This window comes from Condylostylus longicornis, unplaced genomic scaffold (assembly GCF_029603195.1).
Source record: "Condylostylus longicornis isolate FDR11 unplaced genomic scaffold, ASM2960319v2 ptg000022l, whole genome shotgun sequence".
In the NCBI taxonomy this organism is placed as follows: domain Eukaryota; kingdom Metazoa; phylum Arthropoda; class Insecta; order Diptera; family Dolichopodidae; genus Condylostylus; species Condylostylus longicornis.
The window spans coordinates 3,692,338-3,715,665 of NW_026577991.1; the positions used below are offsets into that span (position 1 = coordinate 3,692,338).

Consider the following 23,328-nt stretch of genomic DNA (forward strand, 5'->3'; position numbering starts at 1 on the left):
CATTTCAAAATTAGGATCTTAATATAAAAAACGTTAAAAAAATACAAACTGCAAAATCAGCAAAAATAGCATTTTCGAAAGTGAGGATTGAAGAAATTAGAAGAGGAACATAATAGAAAAACGTTGGACATTAAAGACTTTATTTATTACAAATCTGTAAAAGTAAAATATTCAGTTTTTAGAGATTTGTAAGCTTGTGCAAAAATACTTTTATAACTTATTTTAAAGAGTCCAGTGCATGCCTGAATTATGACAAAAAAATTCCTGTTCATATTTTTCTATTTAATGTTAAAGACATGTACGATAAGTAGACAAACATTTAAAAGTAATGAACAAAAATCAAGCCTAATGTTCTGTTCAGAAGAAATTGTAAGAATGTAAGAACGTAATCTGAATTTGTAAGTACGTTTTATACTTCAATACATTAATTCACAAAACATTAATCTTTCAAAATCTTATTTAAAATAAAATTAATTGAATTAATTTTATTAAAAAAAAACACTCATTCTTCTAAAATAAAACATGAATTTTAAATTACCTTATAAATATAAGTTTTTTCTCATTTCTTTTTTTTATTTGTTTTTTCCATTTTTTATTTTCAATTTAATTTTTTTATTTATTAATTACTTCATTCAACATTTCTTATTAACAGTAGTATATATATATATTATTTATAATATTATATAAGATCTAAAGACACAAAAAAAAAAATATTTCATAGAGTCATTTTATTAGTTCTTAAATTTTTTTAAAAAATATTTTAATATTTTATTTTTAAAAATAAATTGTTTTTCTTTTAAATTTTCATTGTATTTTTTTTTTTGTTATTTATTTAATAACAGTTTTAAGGCAATTATTCTTTTCTTTATTTAGATTAGATTTTAATTTGATTTTAGGTAACATTGGAAAAAAGAAAAATTTTCATTTCATTTGTTAAATAATTTTTAAAAAATATTTTTGTTATTTTTTTTTTCCAATTTTTTTGGAAGAAAATTTTTTAATGTTTACAACATTTTCTATTAAAAAAATATATATGTAATTAATGATTACATAACGTATGTAAATTTTCATTTTTATTTTATAAATATATATATTTTATTTATTTATAAATAACAATAATAATATTATAAATATTTTTATTGAAAATATTTTTGATTTAGTACACAGTTTTATTTATTAAAAAAAAAACGAAGAACAACATTAGGATTTAGAATTTTTTGTTGTGTATAAGAAAAATATGTAGGTTAGAAAAAAAAATTTTCAAAAATGAAATATAAATTTTTATATTTTAATTATTATTATTATTAAAAATGATCCCAGAAAAAATTATGAACATTGTTTTTTTAAAACCCTGTGTTTTATAATTTTGTTTTTCTTTGTTTTGTTTTTTTTTTCTTGTTTTAAATATAATAAATGTATAGTTTATAAAAAGTATTTTTTTTTTATATATTCTTTCTTGTTTTTTAGTTTGTAAATTAATTAATTTTTTTTTTTGTTTGTTAAATGCAAAATGGCACTAAAAATTATTATTTATTTTATTTTTTATTTTTGAATAATGTTGTTTAATTGATTAATTTAATTTTAAAAGTAAAATTTTAAATTGTTATATTAAGTGTAAGTTAATGAAATAAATATTATATAAGTAGCTTAAAATAATTATAATATTAAAAGAAATTAAATTATAAAAAAAAATAGTTTAATTATATTTTAATTTACAACATGAACAACATGAATATCATCTTCCATCTACAGAAAAATTTGAAATCTATAAATTTTATTAAAAAATTCTTATATATTTCAATCGAAATTCAAAATTAATTAAAATTGCAATATAAATATTTTAATTTCAGAAAGTTTGGCATAAATTTTGTTCTGTAATTTTATTTTATGTTAAATAAAATAACTTAAAAAAAAAATTAAAAATAAATTTAACGAAATATTTTCATATTAATTTAGAAAAATTTATTTTAAGCTACTTATATAAATTCATTAAATAAAGTGCCAACTATTTTTAGTATTATAAATTTTAAATATTAAATTCAAAAAATTAATTAATCGCATGATAGTTATAAAATTTTCTAATATTATTTTTGTTTATCAAAAAATATACAATATTTTTTGTATTCTCTTAAAATTATTAAATTACATACATTTAGAAAAAAAAAAAAATAAATTTAAATAAAAAAAAAATAGCTTTTGAATGTCTTTACGGGAATGTTTAAATTAAAAAATAAAATTTATAATTTGGATTTTCTTACAAAAATAAATTTAAAAAATTAATTATACTTTTTTTTTAATAATAAGTACAAATTTAAAGTTATACTTATGAATCTTTTGCAAGTTTAGAGAAAAATTTTTTTAAAATAAATGATTTTTTTTTTCAAAATTATTAAAAAATTCAATTTGCAACTTTACATTTAATATAATTATGTTAGAATTTCTTTAAATTTTTTTGTTTTTTGCTTTATTTCATTTTAAAGGTGATTTAAATAATTCTTTTTATATATTTTTTTCGAATTTGTTTTTTTTTTTCTTATAAATTTTTTTTAAAAACATATATTTTACATATGTCTTGTATTACCGAAATTAATACCACTTTGATTAGCTCCTTTATTTGAGCCATATTGTAAAGAGATGATATTTTGACCGGCACGTAATTGTTCTTCACTAAATTGACGAACATTTTTATCAGCCTCTTTTGGTCCAATTGATGGTTTACCGAAATTATGAGCCTAAAAATAATTCAAATTATTTTAATTTTTTTTCATATTCACATTTTCAAATAATAAGATATAATTTTAAAATTAAAAAATAATTATTACCTTTCTGCCAAGAGATTGGACACATATAACAACAGAATTAAGATTTTGACGTTCCCAGAGATCAACACTTTGGAATGTTTCTTGTACTGGTACACCGAATTTTTTGGCACATTCTAAAAATGCTGTAAATATTCAAAAAATAAAATAAAAAATTAATATATGGTTATTAATTAATTAAATTGGAACTTTTATAATTCAACTTATAAAAATTTATAGTAATGACATTATGTCATATAAACATTATATGCGTATGACATAATATTAACTATAAAAATAGTTTAATAACGCCACCTACCAGAAATATTTTCCATACATTTAAAAGCCATTTTACTTTCATTAATTTTTTTAACTGAACCAGGTTGAATACAGTTTGCCAATTTACATAAAAGTACACCATCTTTAAGAACTTCAAAGAAATTATCCATATCACCGGAAGTATTAATTGGTTCACCTGTTAGTTCTTTGATCCATTCTAAACTTTCTTGTGCCAATTCTTCGCTATATTTTGAGTTAATCTAAAAAAAAATAGAAAATAAAAAGTGTGAAAATATAATTAATTAGTGAGTGCTTTAAATTTTATAACAAGAATTTATAATCATTTTTTTATAATATAACAATTTTGGTATACAATTGTACATATACATACACACATATGTACATATATTTATATATAATTTAGAAATCGGAGTTACTATTATAATTTTATTTAATTAATTTAATAGTGGCAAATGGTGACTATTAATAGTGGCAAATTTTTGAATTGGATAATATATAAGGCGCCGACAGTACGTTAGTGAGCTACTTGAAAAAATTACATTTCGAGTAAATTGTGATTGAAATATTTAATTTTTAAGAAAAGTTTTAAAAGGCAAAAACGAACTTATGTCAAAACAGAAGTGAAAAGAGAAGTAAATTAAGTATTATGAAAATATAGAAAAATTCTTTAAGCCATTATAGCTCTATTGAACATAATAACTCGTTTTTGTAAATATGTTGGATAGACCAGTAATGTGTTGTGCGCCTCATATTTAAATATAGAATCTTTTCGATTATGTCAAAAATTATTAATATTTGACAATAATGTCAAAAATATCAAAATTATGTCAAAAATTTCAAATTAATCGTATATTCTTTTAAATTTGGCTTACATTCATTAAACGAGCATTTAAATAAAATCCAAAATATTATAATGCCTTGACAGCAATTATTTTGTTATTCAAAGTAAGTATGTATGTATATTAAAAATACACACATGTTTTCAGTGTCATAACATTGGAATGCAATAATATATTTTTACAAAATGCAACTTAGTAAGAAAAAAAAATTAAAATATGAAAAAAGAGAAAAAAAGTCCAGAACAACGTACTGAAATTCTCACTTCTTTCAAGTTTATTTTTACTTCTATAACTATATAAACATGTAATTTCTGTATTTTTGCAACTATTCTTCTCAGAAAATTCCATTAAAATAATCATAATAGCTTAAACTATATAACGCAAACCATAATCATAATGAAATAGATTATTCTATGTATAGAATTTTCTAAGTAAAATTATAGAATAGAAATAGAGTATTTAGAGTGTGCATAAAACAATATTCTTAGTTTTAAGACATGAAAAATGGGACCCCTTAAAAGTATAACTCTCTTATAAAATAAAATAATAAAAAAAAAGAGTTATTATCCGTCTACATTTTATTGTTCTGTAACACATACATACTCGCATACATACTATGTTTCCGCTAATTCATATAATATGTTATACATTTCCATATACATGTATATATATTCGTACATACTTGTATACATTATGCAAACATAAAATTTCAAGTACAAGTTCATATAACAATATTGTGTGAAATATAAATACAAAAAAATTTTTTTCTCTACTATTGGGTGCTATTTCCTAGTCTCACTCTGGAATTAAATACAAGAAACAACAAAATAATAAATAATACAATTTCACATAATTGAACAAAGCTTTTTTTATATTCAGACTTCATAGTTATATTGTTGTCTTCATAGTTAATATCCGTATACAAAAACAAAAAAAAAAAAAAAATTAATTTTTCATATCCAAAAATTGCAACTTCAAATTTGTTTTTTCTTTCATAATATCAAGAAATATTTGATTAGAAGAAACAAATGAATTGGAACAGTCTAGACTAGACTCTTAAATCCTAACAAGCGGATGATAAATGAAATACTGAAACTTAGGAGTGATAATGTTCGAATGGCACAGTCTTACCAGTCTACTCCGAATCAATTGCTATAATTTCTTTATGACGATCATAAGTTTACCTATTCATGTAATTGTTATGAGTCAATTACTGAAAAAATAATCTAGTATAAAATATACTGGTATGTTCACGCACTAATAATAGTGTACTAAATATTTTGCACAGATTAAAACAAAATTAGATCATTTCGCTTTTATATTCTCGAACATACGTTCCTTTTTGACAGTTCGTATACAGTAGTTCGTATGAATAACATTACGCGTTACGTACAAATTTGAAACTTTTGAATGACTTTTGAATGACAATGACAAACATATTTTGTATTTTATTTTATTTTTTTGCCTTTCATTTCTTTTCTTAATGTGAATAGTTGTTATAAATTATCATATAATTTTCGCCATGCTCTTTTTTAAAATAAAAGTCAAAGTCAAATTCATAGCTGTTATTCATTTAAATTATATTATTGTCTAACGTCTGTTAACTACATTGGAAATTATAAATATATTTATGTACTTAGGGATATGTACATATGTGAATATATTGTGAATTTAATATTGTTAAAAAAAATAAAATATATAAATATTTAAATAAGTAAAAAAGATATAAGTAAGTAAAAATTATGGAAGAATTGTAATATTTTGCAATTTTCAAGCTTTTCTATTTTTCTTGTTGTACCTACATACATAAGTGAATAGAAAATCTTGATCTTTTTATAGTAGAAGACAATTTTAAATATTCTAACGAATTAAATTTCTTTTTATGTATGCACAGTTATTTTTAAAATGCTCATTGGTTTTTAAACAAATTTCTGCAGTCTAATCACAGAGTTCTGTTGTATATTGCATTTTCTGTACATAGAATAATTAAAAAATTAATAAATTCTGTAGTATATAATTTAAGAATAAACTAAAATTATTTAACAGGATGAAGAAGAACCGTTTTATTAACATAGTATACTTAGTGCCGCAAGCAAAAGAGCGTTTGGGCAACTACAATCGAGAGCACTTTAAAGCTAGTTACAAAGATGCCGAGGAATCATGTGAAAATTGTCATGGATTTTCTAACGTAGCACTGCAGACTTAAGAAACAACTAAGTAAACTGGGTTTAGGACCTGACAGGTCTTGCAAGTTCCGTTTGGAACTTATTAATAGGAAGTTTTTTTTATTAATAACTTAATTTCAGAAATTCTATTTTATGTAAGAACAGGTGAATAAATATAAAAAAGATATACATATATATTTTTCGTACAAAAATCTTATTATTACCTCATTCACATGATGTACACACACCTTGATATTATATCATACTAACGTTAATTTCATATATACCTAAATACCACATGTTATTTACTTAAAAATATATTTGTATGTTATATTTTATACTTTTACTTAATAATTCTAAAAAATATTTTTTCGTACATACATGTACACATTACATAAATATATGTACATAATAATAATAATATATATTTTAATGTTATACTATTATATTTTTTTAATACAATAAATTATACAGTAAAATCGTATTAAATTATGAGGATATCATTTTAAATTTAAACTTGTTGTTCGGGATTGAGTAAAAGGAAATGAGTTTGGAATAGATACTCATACATATAAAAATTCGGTAGGTTTAACGTATAATAGTATAACAGTTATTCCACATAAGTGCATATATTGTAGATATAAATTTCAATTAATAAGAATGTTTTCTGTATTGAATATCTCGTTTTTTGCATAAAAATATATTTGCTCTATAATAATTTTCAATAAATTTCGATTTTTTTTAAAAACTGTTATATGACATATTGAGAAGAAATGAAAAGTCCAATTGAAAAACAGAGAATTTCGATTTGAAAGTGACTAAAATAGGTGACGGAAAGACAACGATACAAAATTAGGCTACAAAAAGAACGTAATTCAGAAATATGAATTCACAAACACTAATTAAGAGCTCATTATAACAGTTATATTTGTATCATGCACAATGAGAGTAAAATTATACTTTCTCTTCTCCCTACATGTTCTGTTAGCTAAGAATTTACTGTAACAAAGTTATTTTTCTTATTTATTCTTTTAATAACACAATTTAAATACATATTATAATTTAATAACAATAACAATAATAAAAAATATAATAAAAAAAATATTATGCAAAGATAAAAAGAACAATCTAGTTTTCTCTTTTTTCTCCAACTATAATTTTTGCTTTCTAAAAAAATTTTTTTATTATTTATGTGATTAAATATTTAGACAGTTTTACGGGCCTACATACATATATAGAAAAAGAAATTATATTTAATAATAAATTAGGTAGAAAAAAGAAGAGCGTTAACAAATTATTCTAAATATGTAATAAAAGAAAAATTTTGGTTTCTAACCAAAAAAAAAAAAAAGAAAAGAAATACAAATGAAATAATAAAATTAAAGAATAGAGAAAAAATTTAAAGAATGTCAGTTATAAAAAAAAAGAGAATAAAAATATGAAAAATTAGATTTATAAAGATTTTTTTTTAATTTCTCTTCATTGTATTATTTTCCAGCTCTACTTTTTTTTATATATTAACGCCTCTAAAATTATAATTACAATAGATTAGGTAATACAAGTAAATTAACGCTAACATTAATTTTATTAATGAAATTTTTGTTGAATGGCGACCTTGAATTAAAAACATTAAAATGAAGGAGTGTACTCGTATAATAGAAGTTTTTAGTAAATAAATTTGCAGATATTTAAGAAATAATTTATAGTTACACCTACTAAATTAATATGATAATACTTTAATCAAGTTTTTGAGTTACTTTAATCTCATAATCTAAGTCTCTAATATTAATATTAGATGTGATAATGAAATTCGGACATAAGTAATTCTATAAAAACGTTTATTTAATAGAGTTTCGTTTTAAAAATGATACTTTCCGAGAATCTAATTTGCATTCATTTTGTAAAGGTTATGAATTTTTGACGCTCGGGTACAGCGTCATAACATTTACAAATTGACGTCAAAAATATTTTGAAAATTATTAAATTCATTTTATTACTCTAATTTTTTTTTGTTATTTAATCCGAAATTCAATTTCTTTGACCTCAATTCCCGGCATTTTAAAATAAAACCTTGAAAAGCAATTATAACCTCAAATATCTACAACGCTAATAAGAGTAGCGCATTTTTTCATGACGTTTTATTTCATAATAAGACAAGTTTTACCTGTACACTCTTTTTAATATACCATACACTATTTTTATAGTGTGTCCTATAATGTTCATTTCAATTACGTATAGTGAATTTTAATAATACATCTTCATCAAAAATTTTTTCATATTCAAAACAATTAAATGTCATTATTATAATAAATTTATATACATACATTCTTAGTCACAATTAATTCATACATACATTAAAATGGGAAAGACGAGATAATTAAATTCACATTCTTTTACAATGTACATATTAAAAAAAAATTAGATAAAATATTTATACGATTTAAGCTCATTAATATTAAATGTCAACCATTAAACTAATTAATTATTATTTAAACAATTCATTATGATATTAAGAAATACATACATATATAGGGCGGAGGAATAAACAAAAAAAAAAAAGAATTTTTATTAATGAAAAATCACTTAAATTTTGACATTGTTGACGCAGAAAAATAAAATAAAAATATTTTATAAATCTCTTTCTAAAAATCATTAAAAATGTTAATGGTTAAACTTACTGACTTAGATTTCTCAAATTCTTTTAAATTTATTTATCTTCTAATATTTCACGTACATAAACAGTTTTGTATACTTAATTAAATGTCGATAAGAATTATTACTTAAAACAATCAATTATATTTATGAAAATAATATCAATATTTAGAAAACAAATAAAAAAACGAATTGGCCAAAAATTATAGGGGATACTTCATGAAAATATTATTTGGCACGATTATATTCATTATTCGTATTTTGTAAAAAAAGTGAGTCCCTCATTATTTGCAAATTCAACTAAAATTTCTGTGAGTACATACATACTTCCGTTTTCTTTTCAAATTTTATTCTGGCCAACTCACTAACTTTACTTCAACTGTGGTGGTCATAAAATTAAAGCCTTGTTAAATACTGTTTTTCCAAGAAATTATTTTTGATAACACAATACTCTTAATTTGTTGAAAAAAATGGTAATGTCAATGTAATTAAAGACAAATTTAGTGGTCGAATACGAGTATAATAAGCCGTCAGGTGGCCTTACTTCTATAACCAAACAAAAGATTTTGAGACACGAGCTAAGATTTCCATTGTCATACTTCTTCCATATCCAATTCCATAAGATCCAATTCCATACTTCTTTGGCTGCGTCTCATTTCTGCTAAATAGTTGAGGATTACGCCGGCGACAGTCAACTGCATTGTTACTTAATACTCAAAACTAGCACCAGAGGACTTACTCATACATTACATAAAAGTTAAGCACATAATTAATCCATCATAACTTTTTGTATTTAATTCATAAGTACAAAACATTAACGAAAACAAAAAGAATTTCATTATTAAAATCTCAAATTACTTATACAAATCAAGATTTTAATTTTTTTTATTCATACATTTCGTATTTTGAATACAGATTTCACAATTTATAAACAAAATTTTATTTAGCCGCTTAATTTTTTTATTCGGATGACTTCATGCCTGGCTTATATCATCTTTATTGATTTTTTCGATATTATGTACGAACACTATAGTTTAAAAGAGATAGAAATATATGTCAATGTAAAATGAAGTTCATCTTACATTTTTTTTTCGTTTTATTTAACTTAAATATGAAAATTATATTTAAATGAGAGTATATGTATGTGTTCAGAATTAATTAGAATAAATAAGGGAAAATATTTTTTCTCAGAACTTGAATAATTTAAATAAATTCATTTAAGCAAGTATAAAATATTAAAAATATAAAAATAAAAAAAATGTCACATTTCAAGTGCATTTTTTATTTGTTAAAATTATTTTTTATTAGAAATCATAGCCAAAAAAAAATGTGCTAGATTAGAAAATTGTTTTGACTTTAATAATAAAATGGAGGGAAAACAATTTACACTTAAAAATTCTTAGAATTCATATAGATATTTTATTTATATTTATACACGTAAGTTGTAAATTGAAATTTTATCACGAAAAAGATTGAAATTGAGATTATTCACAAGATACAAGTTAAAAATTCCCAGGAATTTTTGGGAGTTTTTGAATATTTATTTAAACAAGTCTAAATTTACACACCAAAATTTTCAATTTAAAACTGCGCATTAAAGCAAGAAAGTATTAATCAAATGCGTATATGAATGCACATGTTGCAAATTACAAGGCATACAACAAAAGAGGTATAATTTTTTTGATGAGAAACTGCTTAACACTTAAGACATCAACAAGATAATAACAATGCTGAGTCAAGTTTTTTAATTAACATGGTCAATAATTTTATATTTATTGTGTTAAATTACCGTAACGTCTAAATTATTGTATAAAGGAGGCACATTTAATGTATTCCTTTGGCATAATTAAAGTACAATTAGAGGCAGTAATTGTACAGGATAAGAAATATTGAAATATATGTACATTGCACGAATTCATATAAGGTAATATTTTAATTTTAACGAAGAATTGGATTTTTAATTTTTAGTTCCTCGACATACGAAAAAAGAAAAGGGAGAAAAAAGAAAGGAAATGTAAGCAAGAATAGCGCAAGAATCTGATCTTTAGTACCTAATGTACGATTGTGTTATTACCACAAACATTACGGAATGAATTACCAACCGAATATGATTTATTGCAAATATAGGTGGTCTACCGACTGTTTACCAACCTGTGACTGGAATCAATAATAGTTTTGATGAAGCTAGATGAAGATTTTCTCCGATTAAGAAGAAAAATCCAGACATTGTTAAAGAAGAAGTTGGACCAGAGACGAAAATATAAAAAATTCTGACATTAGAGTCAAAGCCGTGTTTGATCAATCATCGCAGAAATAAATAGACGGCGAGATTGATACTCCAACTTTGGCACATGTGTATAGACCTAAATGAAGACACTGTTGCAAAGCCAACAATTAGATTATATTCTTACATATACATATATAAAATTGAGTAACCTACGATAAGAGTCTAACCTAAAATTCACTTAACACAAAAAAAATTTCATATAACCAAAACTATACTTAAAAAATATATGAATAAAAATTTTAATATTTAAAATTCAATATTCAAACTGTGTAAGTTTACCAAATATGGTTAAGAAAAAGTTTACTATTATTTTAACATTGTATTGTAACCATTTTTCGCTACAAATACAAAGCAACAAAACACAATGTTCGCAACTATTGTGACTATGCTAAAATAAAATGAATTTTTCTCTCAATATGGTTAACAACAAAATTTAATAGTAAAGCAATTCACATTAAGGTAGTTAAAAGTAATACAAAAATAAAGAAAAAAAATAAAATAAAATAAAAATTTAGTATAACAAGAAAAATTCATTAAACAAAAATAAAAAAAACAACAACGAAAACTTTGTTAATTCATTCTTTTGCGGTTTATTTTTTTTTTTACGAATCGCGACGTTGCATAACATCAATTTCGCGAGAGAACATATTTAAAAACGTAAGTATATGCAGTAAAAAAAATAAAGCTTTTAATTTCAATTAAAAAATTTTATTTTCTTCTCAGTTACTAAAAGTTTATTAGCGTTCTTACGAAAAAAAAATGTAGAAAAGTAAAAAAAAAAAAATCAGAATTTTAAATGAATTAAAAAAAATATTAAGGTCATTGATTTATAATAGAATTTAATTTTGTAACTTGAACATAAGGTTGACAGAACGAAAACGATTTTACAATTATTTTGCTTGTTTTTGATTTAAAAAAATCCCAGAGAATATTTGGTAAAAAAAATCAATCGAAATATTTTAATATAAAATTTCCAAAACAAGTTTATTTTTATTATTGTTAATAATTATGTTATTTATTATAATAATACTGAATTTTGTTAAGGAATTTTCCAAACAAATTACTTAAACTTTATATGGAACGAATAATTTTTACTATATTTGGTTTTAATTTTAATATTAAATATTTTTTTAAATGGTTTAAATAAACAATTATTTAGGAAATTATTAAATTTAATTATTAAATTAAATTGTTTTTTGAAATTATGATAATAATTTACTAAAGTTTGAAATTTGATTTCAAACATGTGTATGTAGATATTCGAACATGTTCGCAACGGCTTTCATACAGAATTCAATCAACTACAAGATGAACAATAATTCAATTCTTGCTATGTGTCCACAAATGATAATTGTTGTGATATTGATTATTCTTCCTTTTCATTTGATACTAAATTATTTTCGAGTACAACATGTTTTTGATGACCCTATATCACAACTATTTGCAAAATGTAGTCGATGATGTTAAAAGTCTAGGTGTGATTCTTTGGTTGTAAACTAATTTTCAACCATTATATCGATTTTATAATATCTAAAACATTTTCTATGCTTAGTTTAATCAAGCGTCACTCTTCATAATTTTGCGATTTTTACATTTTCAAAAGCTTATGTACTTCATTATTTCGCCGCATCTTGAATATACCATACCCATATGGATGCCACCGTATACTTAACATATAAGGCGTATTTAAACGGTACAGAAAAATATGATTAGAATTTATTTATTCAAATTTAGTCGGAAGTTGAATACGAGGGTCACTATTTATATTTCGGGTCCTGGCAATACTAGTGCTGCCAGGTGCAATCTGACACTTCCATTGGAAAGTTTGACATTTTTTAGGACAACTTCACTCAGAACGTTTTGTCATTCGAGCGCGAATTGTTTTGTTTACAGTGACTTGAAAAATTCATCTCGGTCAAAAAATGGAATTGTCCCGTGAAAATTTTCGTGCGATGATTTTTTACGATTTTCGGCGCGGATTATCGAGACAAGAGTGTCTCGATCAACTTGTTTCGACTTTTGGTGATGAAGCACCATCAAAAACCACTGTAAATCGCTGGTACCAAGAGTTTGGTTTCGGACGCCGTTCGCTCCAGGATGAATTTCGTGAAGGTCGGCCAATTTCGGTCGTTTTGCCGGAAACCATCGATGTTGTGCGCGAAATGATAATGATGGGCCGGCATGTGACATACTGTGAGATTGAGGCATCCTTGGGCATTAGTTCCACCAGCGTACATAAGATATTGCATGAACATCTTGCCGTGAAAAATTTGACGATTGCACAAAAGAAGGCTCGTGTGGATTGGAGCAAAGAAATGTTGAAAAAATTCAATCGCAGTGCGTCAAAAGACGTTTATAAGATAGTCACAGGTGATGAATCATGGATCTATGCATATGAGCCCGAAACGAAACAGCAATCGACCGTATGGGTGTTCCAAGACGAGCCAAATCCAACAAAAGTTGTTCGTGGAAGAAGCACATCGAAGCAAATGATCGCGTTTTTTTTTGGTATAACCGGTCATGTGGCCACAGTACCTTTAGTGGAACGTAGGACGGTCAATTCTGAATGGTATTGATAGACATTGAAAACTCTTGAATCTAGGCATACTGTTGCGTCAGCTATGTTTTTCATACGACATTTTATCTGTAAGAATGAATTGTCTTTTTATTTAAAATTTGTATGATACGTATATTAATGCGCCACTTCGTAATGTAAGGGGTCAAGTAACTATGTTTCTAACTATAATAATTTAGTTTTAAACGAAAATGTGTAAGAGATGAAATGAATAAATAAATATGAATAGCATATTAATTAATTAATTATTATAATATAATTAATTATTTTCTAATAAATTATTTAAAATCAACTGTCCTTATTTAATATATTAACGTTTACAATAATAAAAAGGTAAAATTAAACATTCACCTCATCTGCCAATAATCACAAAAGAAAAAGAAATATAAAAAAATAATAAATTTTGATCTAAATACTAGAAAAAAAGAATTTTTTTTAATTCAAAAGAAAATTATAAATAAAGTAATTAATTTCTCATAAATTAAAGTCTAAATTCCCAGAAGATAAATAGTATTAAACAAAATATATGAGTAAATTTTATTCGCATATTGTTCTCCATTTTGTTTTTCTTGTTTTCTGAAAACCAAAACACAACTAGTTTAATAGTGGTAAAAAAAATTGTAATCTAATATTTTGTATACAAAATTTTTTTAAGAAATCGAAGAAGATTAAAATGTATTACTTAATTATATCGAATTATAAATATAAAGCTTTCGATATAAGTATGTTATGTAGTATGTCGCAAATAAATTTATTTAAGCGTATGATGAAAATCGATTTTTGGTTTTCTGAAATTTTTAATTAATAAATTTCTAAATTATAGTAATCGAATATATACCTTTATTTGTACATAAATTTATGAACATAAAATAATTTAAGATTAGATTAGGAAAATAAAAATTATTAATTAATAATTTATATATTTAGAAACATGAACAAATAAGCAAGTAATTTTGAATCATAGGGCAATATCGATACAAAAAAATTTTAAGAATATCATTAAATATAGCTGACAAGTAGCAACGATTTGTATGAATAATCGAAATATTGTCATACAGGAAATATTGTCATTCTCTGATTAATTCAAAGTCGAAAAATTAAGTGTTGCATAGGTGTTCAATTCAATTAATTTGGATAAAAATAAAAGAAAGTGTAAAAATAATATACATAATCCGACATAGTTTAATTTAAGCAAATTGAATAGAAAGTATAGAAATTTACAAATTAAATTGAATTATTTTGATATACTCGTATGTATGTATACAAATTTTGTCGCCCTTAATTGACACTGACAAATACTTAACTTCGATTTTTTTTATACATTCTATTCAAAATACATTTAATCTGATAGAATTTTAGATAATTGAATAATTAAGTTGCAACATAATCAAAATTTAATGTACACACTAAATTTAAATTTGGGGCATATTATTATTATATGTAGTATATAGTATACGTTGTATATAATAAGTAGTATATAATATGTAGTATAATATAATATTTAAAGTGGTGTTTCCACAAGACTTATAGAACATAATATTTGTGAAATAATCATAGAATTAAATGTCTTAATTTCGTGATTTTTATTTTAAATTAAATTTGAAGTTTAAATCAATCATATAAATACAACAATCATCAAATTTAAACTAAAACTTATTTAAATCCCAACACGAAATCTAGTCAATTACTTTAAATTATTCTTTAATAATGTTATAAGTCCCATCAGATAATAAAATATTTCAAAAGGAAAATTTGAGTTTTAAGCAAAAGCATCTTTCACAATTTTATATAGTCAAGGTTATTTTCAATTTTATAATAAATTACATGTATACTCGTAAATGGCTATTTGTGTTCCTTTCATTATTTTTATTATTATATTTTTTATATAATAATACGTACGATGACATCATTTTACTTACTTATATATTATTAGTTATACTTTCAATTGAAATATGTACGTGCTAGTAATATTTGATAAGGGGGCATTATTTAATAGTTTGTAATATATAGGCCAAAATAATAATATTATCAATAAATAATATTTTAGCAAGGCAACAACTTTTAAGCTTTGCGTAGAAAGGATAGAAAATGACGTAATGACTAAATTCAAAAGCGACAAATAAAGAAAGAGAAAAAAAATCTGTTATAAAATTTCTAATTACTTTGCTATTTCCCCCTGATTATCAAATAAAAATTATTATAAAAGTGTTAAGAAACAATTTTTTATTTTAAATTATTTAAAAATTTTAAGTTCAAAGTCAAAATTTTTATTGCTACAAATAATCTAAAATAAGTAAATGAGTAAATAAATATTGAGCGGAAATTTTTTTCTCACAATTTTTCGATTTGCGTATATATATTTGTGTATGTTATGGCAGTCTGTTACTGTTATCGCCCTAAAAAGTTGTTTATTAAAATGTTAAATTTTATCTGAATTAATGATTTATATAAGATCTGTGATACGAGTATAAGATAACAGAACATAGATTTTCATGTGTTTATTGAAAAAGATAAATTACTTTATAATTTAGTGCAATTAACATTACGAGCAACTCTACCTTTCTATCCGAAAATTTTTTTAAATACTCTATGTATTGCATAAGAAAATAATTCAAAATTATTTTTAAATCAAGGTTTTGCTTCCTGGAAGTAGCTGTTGGCAACACTGTTTACACTCTCTAAGATGGTTTATTAACAGAAATATCCTCTAAGCCGGTTTATTGACAGAAAACTAAATATATGCATCTTTCTTTCCTCTCTGCACAATTACAAAAAAAAAACTATTAAATTCACAAAATAACAGTCAAGAATAATATTTTATTGCAACCTCAAACATAATCTTCCTATAATAATTTATATGATATACAAAGTGTAATTTAGTCGACATATTGAAAACAATCAGACACCTAACAATTATTTGATGACCTTTAAAAGAAAACTACAATAAAAATAAAATAATAGTGTTTATGGAAATAAAAAAAGACAACAAAAAAAACAACAACTTTGAATGCCTTCTTTTTTATTACAAAGAGTCATAAAATTGCGACATCATTGTATCTTAATTAAAAATAAATAAACAAACTATTCAATATCACAACGCACCACACGTTACATACGTATATCACTTAAACAACTAAATATATGAATTCTATATGACACATGCAAACACACTATATACATGTCATAATAATTTTATCACTAACACTCTGTTCTATTATACATTAAACTAGACTAGACCTAACAACAAATTCAATTGATTTTCTTCAAAAGTGTCTATTAGAAATCGAAGTTAATAAAAAGTTTAATAATAATTAAATTTTTTATGACTTAAAATAAAATTTTCAAAGCACAAATTTCAATAAAAAATTTCAATTTTTTTCAATTAAATTGCATTGATATTAAATGTTTTTGTAAATAAAATAAAAAAATAAAAATGAAATATTTACAGCACTTTAATAATTAAAGAAATAATTAAAATAAATATTTTACAATTTTATTAGATTAAAATAAATGTAAATAAAAATGAAATAGAGGTTATGAACATTATTTCATAAAAAACAATTAACAATAAATATTAATTTTACTTATTGAAAGAATGAAATTTTTGTTGTGTGTGATTAAAATCGCACAAATCACTTTCCTTCAGGAATTCAGAAAATTAATAAAATTTAATGGTTTAATTTTTCATTGTATTTCAAGACCATCTACTTATAAAGACGCTCCCATATCTCTTATGAAGGTCTTGTTGCGTCGTGTGAAAGTGCAAAACTTATTTTTGTTTTTGACATTTGTTCATTCAATTTTTTAGATTCAAATTTTTATGAATACGATCTACACACGATGAATACAATCTTTGTTGAATTCGTCTTCTAGATGACAGCTGTTTTCTTTTAAACATTTGGTACATATATATATGCATACTTTATGGAATTAATGAAAGCGCTAAATTAATTCATGTGGCGAGTAGTTTTATTATTCTTAACTACGGTAACAATACCACAAACACGACAAGACTACGAGTACAAAAAATAATTGAGATGTCATCAGATGTAAAATGAAAATTTTGGATTAAGAAAAAATACATAAAATATAATTCAGTACAAAATTTAAAACAATAAATTGTGGATATTCTCAAATTAAGGTAATGTTTTACAACATATTATTACTAATTGTATGTTTGCTTTTCTATTTTAGGTGATTTATTAAAATATTTATCGAACAAATATACAAAACTAAAGCAGAATATAAAAAAGAAAGTACATAGTTCTAAGCATGTCAGTTTATCTGAATTAGTTTTAAGTTAAATTTAAGTTAATCTTATGTTTTATTGTAATAACAAAATTTAAATTAAAAACAGAATCAGGATAAAATTACTATAACAAATAACTATTAGTTATAACAATATCTTGGTTGTAACAAAAAGTTGTGTATTGAAAGCTATACCTACATATTTAATGTAGAGTTACAGTCGAAATAATTAAATTATGCACATATACACATACTTGTATTGAAAAATCAATTATGATATAACCTTACAGTAATAAATCACTGAATACTACTTGAAAATAATTTCAAACTCTAAATATCTAAATTTAATTTAAAAAAAAATTATTAAATACATATTTGGTATTATATTTTCAAATATAATTATCACATATCAACTTATATTTCCAAATATTGTGATTTGAACTTGAAAAAAAATATGTAATACAACTTTTGAAATGAAATAATCTTTCATAATTTGGAACAACCAAATTCAGATATTCTAAAAACCTAAATATTCTATGAAGCGATAAATGATAAAAAAAAAAATTAAAATCTAAGAAAAAAATTGTAAAAAATTGTAGATTTAACATTAATAATTTATATTTGTTGACTTTGACCCACTTATTATATGATTATAAAATAAGAACATTTTATGAATTTATGATGTAAACGGGTATAGATGTATGTACTTTTACATACTTACATAATTATTTCAAATTTACATAATTATTTCAAATTGCTGAAATGCTAATTATAGCTACGATTAAAATTATTATTTAATTTTTTAAATTTAAATTGCAAATTCAATGACTTATAATAAATTATAAGACAACAAGTTCTTGTATAAAACAATAAGTTTATTTCAAAGAAAACAAAATCTATTTCAAATATAAAACAGAAAAAAATTTAAAACTCTTTCAAACTGAAAACATTTTTAAGCTAAAATTCTTTTAAATTCAAATTCAATCTATCATCATTAAATTTCATATATTAAAATATAAAAAATGCACACCCTCTTTTTTAATAAAAAAAAATCATTTTAGTTCTTTGAACATATTAGTTTTTTCCATACTCACGCTTCAATTTATTAAGCGATTCAATACTACATGTAAAATATTATACTAAATATAGTATTTATATACTATACAATTTAACTAAATAGAATATAACTAAAGTATATATATATGTAAATACATCAAAATGTAAATATATTTAAAATATTGTATGTGTATATAATAGAATTCTATAATTGGAGCTTGAAAAACAATATGCCTGCATAATTTCATAACCAATTTCAATAAATAAAACATTGTCACAATATTGAATTGCTTCTTTTCCCTATGTATACAATACACAAAATATATTGAAATATGAAAAATGTATAATACCACAATGTAAACTTAAATTTTTACTGCAATATGAAATTATAATACACATATATAGGTATATAATACTTTTATATACAAATGTTCCTACATAATATTTAATGTATTTCCACATCTACTTACAATTTACTTATGTGAATAGAGGGAATAGAGTGTATAATACCATCCTCATCTAACTAGGTATAGTATGTACATGAAGTAGCATTCATACTTTCATTTTCATTCCCATACAGCCCTGAATATAACTATCTTAGAGCTCAGGCAGACATATAATTTTTAGTTTAGTTATCTATTTGATTGCTTATTTGTATTCCATAGATTTAAATTCAAGCGCACACACATGCAATTGTATGATCGCATGCAATTAAGCAATCAAACAGTTTTTAGTTTTTTTAACAGTAAGGAATTTGCATGAAAATAAACTTCAGAATTTATTTCGCATTTAAATTTTAATTTAAATTCGCAATTTAAAATAATTAATAAAAATACTTTTTAATTCTTTTAATTCGTTTTATAAAATTCCTCACAAAATATTGCAAATTAACTATCTCCTGGCCGAAAATGTTATGCCAATTGGGACACTCTTTGAAATTTTATATATATATATATATATATATATATATATATACTTATAAATATTTTAAGCCAGAATAAGATTTAAAGTCAAGTATAAAATTGGTGTGTTTAATATACCCGCGCTTTAAATGAAAAAACTACAAACATTTCATTTTTTATTTATAAAATTATTTGTCTTTTTATTTCCGCTTATTCTTTTCGGAAAAATAAAGTCTGGATAATGGTATTATATTCGGTTTTAATATTCATTCATACATACAACATTTTGCTAAAGTAAATATATATATATGTACATATTTTGTTATTTATGTTAAATTTTTGCTTACTTTACAATAAACTCATATATACATTTGTATAAATGTATATACGAATTTGTATAGATATATATAAATATAATATATCTAATCGTAGAAGCGTTTTTTATACCCTGCACTTCGTGAAGGGTATATTAACTTTGGTATGGAGTTTGTAACTACTTGAAGGAGTCATCTGCGGTATGGACATATATATATATTCTTGCTCAGCGTAAAATTCTGCGTCGATTTAGACATGTCCGTCCGTCCGTCCGTCCGTCCGTCCGTCCGTCCGTCCGTCCGTCCGTCCGTCCGATCGCACGATAACTCAAAAACGAATAATGCAATCAACACCAAACTTTCATAAGTTGTTTCTTTTGTGCCAAGGACGAACCCTATTGTTATTGGACTAATTCGGACAAGGGGTTCGGGTAGCTGCCATACAACTCAAAGAGTTTATTTTAAATATTTCAAAAACTAATAAAGGTACAAATATAAAATTTTGTGTACATGTGTCCAATTATATTCTACATATGCTCTAAAAATTTTAATAGTATAGCTGCACCGGTTCGGGTGGCTGCCATACAACTCCAAAAGCAAATTTTTTATATTCGGCAAAATAATAAAATCAGATTCATGAAACTTGGCAGTCATGTGTCCAATTATAGGTCAGATATGTTTCTGAAGTTTTAGTGGAATTGCTTGACAGGTTCGGGTACCTGCCATACAACTCCAGAAGCTAATTTTAAATATTTGGAAGAATAATCAAGTCAGATTCATGAAACTTGGCAGTCGTGTGTCCAATTATAGGTCAAAGATATTTCTGAAGTTTTGGTGGAATCCCTTGGCAGGTTCGAGTGGCTCCCATTGAAGCCCAAAAGTTTATTTTAAATATTTGGAAAAATAATAAAGTCAGATTCATAAAACTTGGCAGTCGTGTGTCCAATTATAGATCAGATATATTTGCGAAGTTTTAGTGGAATTGCTTGACAGGTTCGGGTAGCTGCCATACAACTCAAAGAATTTATTTTAAATATTTCAAAAACTAATAAAGGTACAAATATAAAATTTTGTATACATGTGTCCAATTATATTCTACATATGCTCTAAAAATTTTAATAGTATAGCTGCACCGGTTCGGGTGACTGCCATACAACTCCAAAAGCAAATTTTTTATATTCGGCAAAATAATAAAATCAGATTCATGAAACTTGGCAGTCATGTGTCCAATTATAGGTCAGATATATTTCTGAAGTTTTAGTGGAATTGCTTGACAGGTTCGGGTACCTGCTATACAACTCTGAAAGCTAATTTTAATATTTGGAAAAATAATAAAGTCAGATTTATGAAACTTGGCAGTTGTGTGTCTGTTATAGGTCAAACATATCCGTAAAGTTTCTATAAAATGGTTTCACAGGTTTGAGTAATTGCTATACAACAACGAAAGGTGCAGGGTATAATTCAATCGGTTTATACCGACTGAAACGTTTTTACTTGTTATATTTAAAGTAATCAACGTATAATTTCTAACCCCATCAGGGCTCATATACTTCTATATTTAACAGGGCTTTATTATTTACTTAAATTTTATTTTTCTGCTTTCTTTTTATTTAAATTATTTAATTTTATTAGTCATTTTTATTTTCTCTTTTTTCTTTTGTCTCTTGTATTTTCTTCCCTATATTAAATTAACTTTGCTTTGTCAGACTGATTTTGTAATAGAATAGAAATGATATAGGAAATTGCGACAAATGCAATAGCTATACGTATGTATAAAAATAAGTAAAATTATATTTATTTATTTTTATTTTAAAAACACTTTAAATTTTATTATTTAAAATTAAGTTTATTTCGCTTAAGTTTTATTGTTTCTTTTCTAAATAATTTTGTTTTTGTTAATTTTATTTATTATAAATTAATTTTATTTGTTCATGTAAATAAACAAATAATTGAGACGAATTTATATTTTTATGTTTAAATATAAAAAAGCAGTTATTAAAAGTGTTATTGACATAACAAAATTTATTTAATAACAGTGAAAATCAAGTTTGCAATTTCGATCTTTGTTTTACGAGTACAATACCTAATTGGATCGTGCTTGCTATAGAATCAGTAGCTGGTTAGAATTATGTTTATTCCTCAAATTAAAACTCAGAAATTGAATTCACGGAATTGGTTTAAAAACTAAAAATGAGAGCACCAAAATTTTAAAAGACGAGGAATTTAAATTTCACGAGAAAATTTTTAATTTTTTTAAAATATTTTTGTTGACGAATAGTTTTACAACCTTAAAACGCAGATATTGGATTTACTATCATTGAAATATGGTCCAGAGTAGCCTTTTAGTAATTTTTATTAGTAATATTATTTAAAGAAATTGGAATATTCATTTAATACTCTTGTTTTAAAATTTAATATTTGCATATTTTCTAACGCTTTATAAAATATTTAAACTTACACATTGAAATTATATAAAATAGTATTCATGGTAGTAAATATATGAATTAACTTGTTTTTAAATTATTATCTCTTACCTGAAAAGAAAAAAATAAAAAAAAATCAATTAATAAAAATACTTAAATTTATTTATTTTTATTGAATAATTTAAAAAAGTATGTGAGGGTTGAGAATTTAGCAATTTTCCATAGAAAAATGTTAGTGGTAAGGTACAGTTTCCTTATTACTACTGCAAGTCATTTTGTAGAGGTAAATCTTTTGGCATTCAGAACAGCAGCTTATACTCTTTTGATATGAAATTTTTTTATTATTATACAGTTTTGCAGTAATGTTATAATAACTATGTATTTAACAAATAATTGTTATAATAACTGTGTATAATATGTATAACTTTTATAATATATGTATTAGCAAGTATCCGTACTAAACACTTTATATAATTTATTTTAATGTTAAAAAATACACATAATTAAAAAAATACCCCCCTATAGATACAATTCAATAGTTAAAAAGTAAGCAACATTATTTAATCACCCACTATTTTCAATTTACTAAATTGTCATACTTTTAACTAGAATAAAATAAAGGTTTGTAAGTCAACTAAACGAAAAACGAACAGATAAACAGATAGCAACAGTAAAAAAAAAAATAAAACAAGAAAAAAAAAACTAATCTTTGTTCTTTTTTTTTTTAAGTGCGTAATTTTTACTTAAGGTTTTCACCTCTATCGATTAA

The 23,328-nt window shown here is 23.4% G+C and overlaps 1 protein-coding gene across 2 annotated transcripts in view; it reads right to left on the reverse strand.

The window, feature by feature from the left end:
* Positions 1–596: 596 nt before the first annotated feature.
* LOC129606766 (myophilin) overlaps positions 597–23,328 on the reverse strand; it is a 66,348-nt gene continuing 43,616 nt past the window's right edge. Inside the window, exons 2-4 of one of the 2 annotated variants that reach the window (XM_055517296.1) lie at positions 3,118–3,337; positions 2,823–2,944; positions 597–2,732 (exon numbers count right to left, since the gene is read on the reverse strand). In XM_055517296.1, the coding sequence (XP_055373271.1) occupies positions 2,562–2,732; positions 2,823–2,944; positions 3,118–3,337 (513 nt within the window). In that variant the 3' untranslated portion in view covers positions 597–2,561. The remainder of the gene's footprint in view (positions 2,733–2,822; positions 2,945–3,117; positions 3,338–23,328) is intronic. The other variant, XM_055517295.1, reaches the window with a different exon arrangement.